Genomic DNA, 12,097 nt, shown 5'->3' on the forward strand with positions numbered 1-12,097 from the left:
CCCCATTTTTTGTATGGTAAAAACACTTATTTATAGGCAAAAGTTTGTTATTTTTAATTTCTTGGTCTCCAAACAAACTTGGTGACCAAGTAACCTAACAACAAATCAGTCCTTCATGTTTTTTGTTTTCACATTTGGTACCTTTGTCCAAATATTTTTTTCTTATATTTTTCTTATATTTTTATTTTTTTAAAAAAGAGCAACACCAACATTGACTTGAAAAACGTGCTAACTGAACACGTAGAAGAAAAAAAAGCTGAAAGTGACGCAAAGACGTCAAAAACATGTTTTTTTTTTGTTTTTTTGTTGTTGCTATGTCTTAGTTTTTTTAAACTGTTTCAAAAATGGGGTAAAACATTGGGTAGCAACAGTTGACATTATAATGATTAGGTTTTAACTTGTTAAGAGAAATATCGCTACTTTTCTTAAACTCTTGATAGACTAATGGTTAAAAAAATACAAAATTACCTTAGTTTACATCAGATAAATAAACAATGCAACTTACCTCAAGTAAGGCGTACTAGGGGTGCTAATATCTTCTCTTTATGCAATCAATCCCCTCACCCAGACTTTGAGGTCAGTTGGGTATCCTAATGACTAAAATATTAGGTAGTGACTCATATTTCCTTTTTTTATTGATAAATGACAAGAATTTCTTGTCCTTTCACCCATATTATTCCCAATAATCTGGATTCAAGAGGATAATCCCGCAACGCCGTATACATGTGACACACATTATAGAAAATTTTTTGGTGCTTTTCAATATATTACCTTCACAAGGCCTGATTTGTGCTATGTTATGAATAAAGTATTTAAGTTTATACATGGCCCCGCTGAAGCTCGTTGGGATGCAGTCATGCATATTCTATGCTATTTAAAGGCCACAACTTTCTATGACCTACACATCACTCGTAGTGCATCTCTATCTCTTCATGGTTTCACTTATGTTGATTGGGCTAGCAATGTTGATGATAAGAAATCTACAGATGAGTATCTTATGTTTTATGATACTACCCCTATCTCATAGAAATCAGGGAAACAACATATTGTTGCTTGTTCTTCTATACTAAACCTTAATACAAGGCTTTAACTGATGGCATTGCTGGAATTTCATGGATTTCTTCTCTATTTTCAAAGCTTCAGTTTTCTAATGTTTCTATGATTATGCTATGATGAGATAACTTGGGCTACTTATCTATCAGTCAATTTTATTTTTCATGCTCGCACTAAGTATGTTGATGTCAACTATCACTTTGTTCGTGATAGAGTTGCAAAGCATGAGATTCAGGTTCGCTTCATTTCTTCCAAGGATCAGCTTGCTAATGTTCTTAATTACTAAGCCTCTCTCTTATGCAACCTTTGCTTATTTGTGGTCCAAGCATTGTGTGGAAGCTCCGCTTTCAGCTTAAAGGGATATATTATAGAAAATACATTGCTGAATCGTAGGATACAAATATAAGAAATTATGTTTACCTTGTACATCTTACAACTTAGATCATGTGTAGGGCTTACATTGTTAATATTATACCTAAATCTAATTATATAAATAGAGAGGATGGGTAATATTGTTAAGCATCCAAACACTTCTTATACCTTAACTCTTATTGTATGGTATTTGCTTTGGGCAATAAAAGGATGTCCTTCTGTCCCAGGCAGCAAGTTTCAACTTGAGATAACAAGCAAACACATAGAAACTACTCGGATTTCATTAAATTCTTTTTTGTAATATTCCTACTGTTTCACTTGGAATCTTCTATATCTCTCAAACGCAACTTTGGGTTTACTTTCTCTTTTCATGTCAAGGAGGGAGTAAATGGAAAGTAATTCTGAAAATCTAGAATAAGATGCAGAAATGGGATTTCTTAAGTTTATATGGTCAAGAATCCATGTGATTCAAGTCTTTTAAATTTAATGCATCGATGATATTGTGATTATCATTGTATTTCTGAAATTATCTTAGGATTAGTATAAATACGTGTTATGAAAGTAATGACCCTTGAGTACTTTAAATCCATGGTTATTTATTTCCTCTCGGATGAGAATAATGTATATATGTAAGTTTGTGACCTTCCCTCAATCAAGTAAATTATTAATTACTAACAAGGTTTAATTTCTTAAAATTCTTTCTGCTTAGCTATATGATTCTTGTTGCCACTTATGGCTGCTTGGTGCTTTTCTTTTCTTTTTTAATCTGGCTTATCAAAATAAATAAATAAAAACTATATGATATCTCACCTACTCCGAAGATGGGAAATTAAGTGGAGAATGCTGTTTGGAAGAGAAAGCTTCAGTACATCAATAGCTCCTTAAAGCAATTTTAATAAAACTAAACTAAAGAAAATAGCTTCTAAAAGCAGCGAATGAACTTGCAAAACAAAATTAAAGAAAAGAGCTCCTAAAAGCAGTGCATGAACTTGCTTATCACCTAATTTGTACCGACTATACGTATACTCTTTTTTCTTTTCTATGATAAACTATATGTATACTCTTGTTGCAAGATTCTAAGTTCCAAAGGTAACAATTGCATATATATATATATATATATATATATATATATATATATATATATATATATATATATATATATTGCATGTTAGATGAGATAGGCATTGAAAAACAAATTTATAAAATAAATTAATATATTTTCAAAATAATTTTAAAATGAGTTTTTATTTTTTAAAAACAAGACACATAGGATAACATGTCCCTTAAATCTTTACTATATCGAAATAATAATCAAATACTACATAAGCCACTCGCTATTATAATTTATGGTAGAATGTTGGTGGATCAAAAGAGTTATAATATACATGATGCCTTTTGTTACGTGATCTTGTTTGATTAGTTAGGTATTACTTTTATTTTATTTTTATTTTTTTAATAACATCATGATTAATTGAGAAGAATATTGAATTTTCTTTATAGATCACGAAGACGTCCGACAGATTTTAGTCTATATAATATAATGGGAGTAATATTTTCAAGATAATCTCCCTCATCCCTAAATATCCACATCGCTTATTTTGGAACTTGAATTTAGGAACCTTAAAATAAAAATCCCTCGTCTTAATTACCAGTTGAAAATTAAGCATAAAATATTGTTGCGGATACAAGCACACTGCAAACTTATTTGAGAAGGATTCCTAGGAAGAAAGGAATAAGAACTTGGCTTGAGGAGTGTGCTAGCTATAGCGAACCGTACAATAATTGAATAAAAGAAAATTAGAATCCAACGCATCTCATTGGTTTTTCAAAAAAGGATAAAAAAAAGTGGGTCCAATTGTATTGATGTGAAATCGTTTCCATCGCAGGTTCTACCACCAGACATAAATTAATGCATTCGAGGGAAGAGCAAAGATACCTAACAGCTAGGCTAATCTTGATCTTTATAGATAACCTTGTCCAGAGCCATGGACCAGCCATAAAATATAAGATTTATATCACTCCCGAGATCTCAATCTTGATGCTGTTGGTATGGTGGAAATGTACCCAAATCTCACACACCAAAACTGAAGCATCAGCAAAGAAATGCTTTTGTAATATATATAGTCTTTGTGATATATATGCCCTAGATATCTGGCCCTTCTTTTCTAAGACAATATACATGGACCCGATCGAAAACTTAGAAAAATCATGTGATGTTCCCGCTTTTAAATGGATTCCTCGTAGAAACCAGCTGCAAAAATACATAAATCATGAATTATTTTTTTTGTTTGTAAACACTGGAATTTTATTAATCAATTGATTTAGCTAACAAAAATCTGGCTAAGCGGAAAGAAAAAAAAGTAACAAAAGTCAACCATTTATAAGGTAATTATAATATTTTTATAAAATAATATATTACATAATATACCTTCTTAACCTGAAGGTGGTCCTTATAGAATATGGAGTAAATTTGAATCTTTTTTTTTTTTTGCTACTTTATCCTGAACAAAATGATAATTAACCTCAACATGATTGGTATGAGTATAAAAAATCAGATTAGCAGACAAATAAATAGCACTCAAGTTATTACACAAAGTAGTAGTGACAAAACTAGAAGATACATAAATCTGACAAAAAATAGTAAACCAAAGAACTTCAGCAATGCTATCAACTAAATCCTTATACTTAACTTCAATGTAGGAGCATGCAACAGTTCATTACTTGCTAGATTTCTATGAAATATTAGTGATGCAAAAAAAAAAACAATGTAAGCCTCGGTAGACTTATGATCATCAATACTATCAGCCCAATCAACATCAGTAAAAATATGAAAAGATAACGAAGAAGCATGGGTAATGTGCAAGCCAAAAGAAGATGTGCCTTTTAGATATCGTAATATGCGTTGAACAATAACTCAATGACGTTTAATAGGAGCATGCATAAATTAACAGACCTTGTTCATAGTATAACATATATCTGGCATAGTAAAGATAAGATATTGGAGAGCACTAACAATTCGGTGAAAGCGAGTGGGATTCGAAAATAACTCACTAGACTGCAATCCAAGCTTAGAAGCAAAGGCTATAGTATCAACAAGTTTGCACGATGGCATACCAGCATGGTAAAGGATATCAAGGACATATTTATGTTGACTAGGCTTAAGACCCATACCAGTAGGAGTTACTTCAATTCCCAAAAAATAATGAGTACTACCCAAATCACGAAGTTTAAATTATGAGCTTAATAAAGTAACGAAACGTTGAACCAAAGTAGAGTTACTACCAGTGAGTAAAAGTTCATCAACATAGACAGGAAGATAACAAATATCACAACCCATAAAAAAAATAAACAAGAAGGTATCAACCTTGGAATCCTTAAAACCAATAGAAAGAAGAAAGTCTCTTAGTCGTGTGTACCAAGCCCATGGGGCTTGTTTCAAGCCATAAAGAGATTTGTGAAGGCGACATACATGAGTAGGCATAGTAGGGTGTACAAAACCCGTGGGTTGTTCCATATAAACCACCTCCCTAAGTGACCCATTGAGAAATGTATTATGAACATCAAGTTGTTGAATCTACCAACCTTTAGATACAACAACAGTGAATGCTAACTGAACAGTAGTCCATTTAACCACATGACTGAATGTTTCTAAGCAATTAATCCCTTCTTGCCGAGTGAATCCTCATGCAACCAAGCGAGTCTTTTAACGATCAATACCATCATCAGCTCATCACTTTATTTTATACATTCACTGACAACCAACCACATTCATAGTAGGATAAAAAGTAACCAATGATCAAGTACCATTTGCATGTAAAGAAGCAATTTCAAATTGCATTGCATTATGTCAACACATAAGTTGATAAGCTTTCTTAAAACTAAGAGGTTCAAGATTAGAAGAAGATGTTACACTTGATGCTAAAGACAACAGAGTGGTAGAAATCAAACTTAAGTGAGCATACCTGTTCTGCCGTGGATGCAGAACCATATGGTGCTGGCGGGGTGCTGAAGGTACAATAGACAGTTGAGAGGTGGACTACTGTAGAAAAGAGTAACAGGAGAGATTAACAAAGAGGTCTAGATCTAGCGTGGACTTAGCAAAGGTACTGGAAAGAGAAAAAAAAACTCGATGGTGTGATGAAGATGCATAAACAATGAAGGAGTCAAACAGAGAGGATAAGCACGACTCGTTTGTCTGTGTTTAAGGAAAACAAGGCACCAACAATCCTGCCATTGCAGGACTGTTGGTGATGATCCATCCTTTCGATGGAGAAGCATTTGGTGTAGAGAAACTGAGGCAACTAGTAGGTTTGGTAGGAAATAAATCTGATCCACAATTTGGATCAGATTTGGTGTATTTTTTTTTTTTTGCTGAACCGATCTTCCTTGGGATGAGGAAGAAAGGGATGCATAATTGACTTAGAAATGACATTGTTTTCTTTGATTGAAATGGCTATCTTTAATTTGCCCCCTGAAATTCTGATGTCTTGTAATCAAGCTCTTATCTTTGAAAATCTTTTTTTTAATTTTGTCGTTGGATCAATGCAATTGGACTCCTAAGTTTCAGTGTCATTTACAAAATAGTCATTGGTTTTAAATTTAATCAATTCAATCTTTAATTAACTCTTAAAATTAAAATTCTTACAAAACTACCCCTAGTAAAATCAATTAACCCCCTTATAGTATCAGCTCCTATTCACTTTGGTCTCTGGATTTTTATTTCTTGCAATTTTGACCCAAATTGACTCTGAACTTTGATATTTCTCCAATTAAGCCCCTAATTGCATTAATTAAACTAATTTTAAAGTTTAATTAAGTCTCTAAACTTATCAATTCTTCTAATTTTTGGTCAAATTGACTTCCAACTTTATAATTTCATCCTTATTAGTTTCCCAAACTTTCAATTTATGTTGTCTTGATCAGATTCTCAAATTATTTTATTATTTATTATATTATTATTATTTTAAAATTTTAAAATTGGGTTATGACAATCATGTAACTATTATTAAATATAGGACCAAGAAAACATTGCTTGCCATCTATTCTCAAATCAATATATATGAAATAAACAAATTCAAAATTGACAAATAACAATTTTATTAATATAACTAGCGGATTATTAATTATTCATTAGAAGAAGAAAAATGAAATAAACTTATCATTCTTTCTTTGAAATTGATGTGTCAACACTTAGTTCTTAGCAAATACAAATCAAGGCATTATGGGATTTTAAAATTACTTCAAAGAACAAATTGATTAGTCCTCAAAGTGTTGTAGACAAAGATATAAAGGGCACTAGACTTTGTTTGGGATTGTGTTTTCAAAATTATGTTTTGCATATAAAATTATGGTTTTGACAAAGTATTAAATTTCAGCTTTATTAAAACCAGGGTTTTAAGTGTACTGAGATTTTAAAATCATAGTTTTGAAAAGGTTATCGGATACCTATTTTTTTACTCAACCTTTTTTTTACCAACTCAACCACATTACCAACATCCAATAAAATATTACATTACTTAAGAAGCCTTCAAGCATATATGAAGAGAACTTGCAAGCTTATGAGCTTTTCTGCTGTGTTTCTACGCTTGAAGAATCATTTTTATAAGAATTAAAGGCTTTTATTTATAAAAGGCCATTCCAGTAGTTAACTATTATCACATGACATCATTTCACTGGCTAATTTTTATTTCAAAAATCTTGTTTTAATGGTCTAATCTTTTATTAATAATACAAGATTTCTCTTTTATTATATGTGGAGTACCAATATATGTGCTTATAGCGCTATTAATGTCACATAATTTATTTTATTTTCATAAAATAAAATAAGTTACGTAGAATTTCCTTATGGCATTGAGCTTCCTTTTGTTTCTACTATTTTGTTTTTTTTACACCGACCATTGATGATCAAGTTACTTTTAGTGCAAAAAAAAAAAAAAGGAATAGATTGAGTTCAAAATTTATATTTGGACTCTCATTTTTTTTTGGTTAATAGTCGAAATTATTTGGACTCTGATTTAACACTCCATGGAGTCATTTTCAATCCAACTCACCAAAATGTTCAAAGTCTTGGTAAATTATATATTAACAAGGACTTGTCTCTAATGCAATAATTAAAAAAAAAATCTTCTTCTCTGGATAAAGGGAGATTCTGTCTACACAAACATAAAGAGGAATAATCACTATTTTTTTTTTACCAAACTTCCTTGATATTTTACCTTTCCCTTTTAATTTTCACTTCATTCCTCAATCTTTATGGATTAAGCCAAATTATAAAACCGACATGACGGCCCCCCAAAATGTGAATGCCATGTGTGGTTGCCATCTCTTCAGCACCAAAGTGAAAGCGCCCCACATACCAAGCTTTAATTTGGCCACGTTTTCTCAGCATCTTGACTGTAAGTTGGGTTTTTTTTTTTTTTTTTTTTCAGAGGGAAATCTTGTTATATTAGCTATACTAATGATCACGAACCAGTTCTAGCAACAACCGTATCCATTTCTTTAAGTCTATTAATTATTGCTGCAAGATATATACAGCTTAAAAGCCTGTGTTCAATGTTTCCATTCCAACAAAATAGTGATGAATTTTGGCCCCAAATCTTCTCTAATCCCTACCAAGAAGATATTGGTAAAGATTTTCAGGATCTCATCTATGGCCAAGATTCACTTCATGGAATTAGTAACCAAACCATCTCAGTGGACGAAATTCAGAAACATAAAATATTAGCAACTTCAAAAGCTAATGATCATAGTGGAAAAATTATTCGTGATGAGAAGAAGATTGCTCGGAAGGAAATCGAACGGCAAAGGAGGCAACATATATCCACTCTTCATGCTTCACTTCGGAACCTACTCCCTCTTGAATCAATCAAGGTCAAGAAACTTTTTTTGCTTTACTTAATTTCTTCCTTCATTATACAGTAGCGTCTAACTTCACCCGGTTTACACAATTATGGCAGGGAAAAAAAAAATGAAAACAAATATTTGTGAGAAATGGCTAACCTAATTACCATACTTTTTACATGTTGTGTTAATGGCTACGTCATATTCTTTTCCTTGAGGTTGATGCTCTTGATCTACAAATGATTTTAGGGTTTCTGTTCATATTGGGAAATCTTGCAGGGAAAGCGCTCAATCTCTGATCACATGAATGAGGCTGCGAAGTATATAAAGCATCTAAGTAGTAACATCCGAGAATTAAGTGCCAAGAGAGATAAATTCAAGAAACTCTCCAACTCAAGTACTTTTGAACAAGGGACTGAAATTTCAGGCCATAATTTGCTGGACTTTGTTAAGGTTCGCCCTTATTTGGGTGGAGTGGAGATTGTTGTGAGTGGAGGCTGTGGAGAGGAAGGGTTTCTTCTATCAAGAGTGCTAGAAGCATTGCTTGAAGAGGGATTTGATGCTGTTAGCTATGTTTCTACACAAAAAGATGAAAGGCATTATACCACTATCCAGTGTCAGGTATTGCCATTGCCAAAGTTCATTTCTTTCTAAGTTTAGTTGAGTGAAATTTGCTTCAACTTCACTGATAATCCAACACCATTTGGCCTTCATATTTGTGAATTTCTTTTGCAGGCTACCAATCGGAATTGCATTGATTCAGATGGGCTGCAAAGAAAACTAAATGGTGTGATCTCATTGTCATGATATGTTAATTTCTGAGTGATTGACACCATTAATTGCACTGCATGCGTGTCTTGAAACGGCTCATATCTTTTTTATTGTTTTGTTCCTTAATGGCCTCATAACCCTAGATTTAAATTTGTTGTGCTTACATATGTTGGCTTGCTGCAAGCCTGCAACTATTTGGTTCAACTTTCTGCAGGTTTAATTCTTATGGGTACGAAGTGTGTAATCTGTTGTTTCAATTACATGAACTCTTTGCAAAATATGTGTGTAAGATATTTCAAGTGGAATTGGTAAGATCACTAACATAAAACATCAAGAGCTGCTCTTAATGACAAGCGAAGTACACTCGTATAAATTACTGAGCATGGAAATAAAAAGGTTAAGTATGGTCTTAAGGAATACATATCTTTCCTCAACAAGATGAATTCCTTGACAAAATTTAGATGACATCTAGAGTGTTCCCTTTGTATTTACATATAGGAAGCTGCTTGTTTTGATTCATCTTGTTTTTCTTCCCTGATTAGTAGCTTTTTTCAGATGGTGTTTGTTTAGTTTCTGGCCCAGCTTTGCAGTCTGTGCAAAATCTGTGCATGTTTTCCTTCCACCTTGTTTGTTTTTTTGCCTTCTTGGTGTTCATTCAATATTATCCAAAACAAAAGGCAGATCTCTTTACATGTTAATCTCCGTCTCCTTAATGTATATGTGCACACACAACTTGAAATCTTGACAATATATATATGATTTGAAATCAAATCACCTTCTTGTTTGGTATGGAATAAAATTGGATTTATATTAATGTAGCTATATATTGTTCGTATATAGGGAATAATGGTTGCCTTTATAGTCTCATGCATGCCTGTGTGTGCATTTCAACCTTTTGAATTAAGAGCTTTTACTATCATCTTTTTTTTCCATGCGCCTTCACTTGTTTTGGTACGTCTTTAGAATGAGATGCAAAGTACTTTACTATTATCCAGAAGTCCCAATACCATGGTGATAATTACTAGCTTGTCCAGCATGAAGTGTTCTGTTAAATTACTTAGCTACTTCTTCCCCTCTGTAGTAGATAGCTTCCTAACTTGCGTTCTTGCTCAGTTATGTCATTATCAATAAGCATCATATAACATCTAGTGGCTAATCTTGCAATTCATTGATAGTAAACCCGAGTTTACTGAACTTAATTAGGTCTCCCGTGATTCATTCTCTTCATAGGGTTTCATGATTTTTCTCTTCTGAGAGATGTGCTTAAATTTCACATATAGGATAAGGACCAGGTTTGTTGTTGCATCCATACAGGAGTAAGCTTCAGTCTTCTTGACACCTTACTGATGTAGAAATATCAACATAATTAAGGTACTAGGGCTCACCTAGCAGAAGCTACTGATGATATGCAAATTTACTTCTATTGTTTATAATGAAGTATACATTGCTTGGTTTGGATATCGTGTATAAGAAAATATCAAATCGATGCTTTTTATAATTCTTTTTGAGAAACATTGATTACCACTACGCTATCAGAAGCTTTGAAAGCAATTTACATGATTCATGAGTCATTTCGTAGGTGTGATTGACCAAATAATTGTTGTTGATTGTCATGGAAAGTTATATATGTGTGTTGCTAGAGTAGTACAAGCCTAATCCAGAGATGTGATAGGATTTGTTCATGTTTTGGATTTCAAACGCATATATATAAACATTTTATTAGCTTTTTACCTTCATGATGAGAAGTTGATTGACTTTCTTTTGATAATTCAATGATAGTATTATATTGAAAATGATAATAATTATATAAAAATAATAACTATATCATTCCTTTAATAAGATTTTGGTTGAAAGTATTTTTCAAAATGCATTTGGATAAAAACTAGAAAAAAATATAAAATTAATTTTTATAGATGATTTCCAATGATTTTAATATAAATATATCATAATCATATAAAAAGTATTAAATTAGTAATTTTTTATTTCAAACATGTTTCTAATTTACCTTGAAAAAAAATAGTTTTTTATTTCAATTTAAGCATAATTTTATTTCAATTTGTTTCAAAAGGCTTAAATTTCAATTCCTCCTAGTGTTTGTTATTAGAAGCGCCATCGTGTTTTCTTTCCTGTAGAGCAACACATGTTGGTGTTAGTGGTCTAGTTTGTCACCGGTAAATCTTTTCTTTTCTTTTCTTTCTCCTCCATTGAAAATTATAGTTTGGCTATCTTTATTGTTGATATTGCAATTTCAATCCTTATTCTTTTAATTTCTAATTTTTGTTCTTGGCTTTTTTTGTAAAAGTTTATTTGTTTTCAATTTTACCCTTCAATCCTAATTTATCATATATTATATTTTTCAATTTAGTTCTTATTTTTTTTTCTTCTTCATCCTTTTATAAAAGTTTTATTAGGTTTTGATTTTATCCTTCAATCCAAATTGATGGTATCATATTTTTTAATTTGGTACTCATCATTTTGATTTTTATTTTTTTCTTAGCTTTTTTTTAAAAGTTATTATTGGATTGAATTTCACCATGCAATCAAAAATTTTTTTTTATTTTTTATGTCAATTTTGATCCTCATTCTTATGATTTATTTTTTATCCTTTTGCTAAATTGATTTTTCTTTTCAGTTTCACCCTTCAATCAAATATAAATTTATTTTATATTTTAATTTTGATCTTTATTCTATCAATTGCTATTTTTTATAATCCTTTTGCATAATTGAAATTCTTTATTTCAATTTTATTCTTCAATATTTGATTGATTAGGAAATGAACTTAATAGTTTTTTTTCAAATAGGATGTTTCAGGTATAATGACTCTAGTCATGAGTTTGAAAATTTAGAATAGTTTTTTTAAGAAAAAAAGCTTTACAATTCTTTTTATTTTTTTATTGGGTTATTCCAATCTCATGATTTGCTTTGCGGGTTTAGTAGGATATTTGAGGTTGGCTTGACCATGATTTCTAGGATTACAAGTTTTTAATGCTAACTAGGGTTAAACAGGACCAAATTTTTATGTCATTTTTTTATCCCATTTTGTTCTTTCGTATTTAATGGA

The 12,097-nt window shown here is 31.4% G+C and overlaps 1 protein-coding gene across 1 annotated transcript; it reads left to right on the forward strand.

The window, feature by feature from the left end:
• The first annotated feature begins 7,835 nt into the window (after window positions 1–7,835).
• Window positions 7,836–9,314, forward strand: LOC7482161 (transcription factor bHLH120). Its single transcript, XM_002318819.3, has 3 exons — window positions 7,836–8,295; window positions 8,545–8,886; window positions 9,001–9,314. Exons 1-3 carry the CDS (start codon window positions 7,978–7,980, stop codon window positions 9,070–9,072), a joined length of 732 nt encoding a protein of 243 aa, XP_002318855.1. The 5' UTR covers window positions 7,836–7,977; the 3' UTR covers window positions 9,073–9,314.
• The last annotated feature ends 2,783 nt before the right edge of the window (window positions 9,315–12,097 follow it).

Source organism: Populus trichocarpa, chromosome 12 (assembly GCF_000002775.5).
Source record: "Populus trichocarpa isolate Nisqually-1 chromosome 12, P.trichocarpa_v4.1, whole genome shotgun sequence".
In the NCBI taxonomy this organism is placed as follows: Eukaryota; Viridiplantae; Streptophyta; class Magnoliopsida; order Malpighiales; family Salicaceae; genus Populus; species Populus trichocarpa.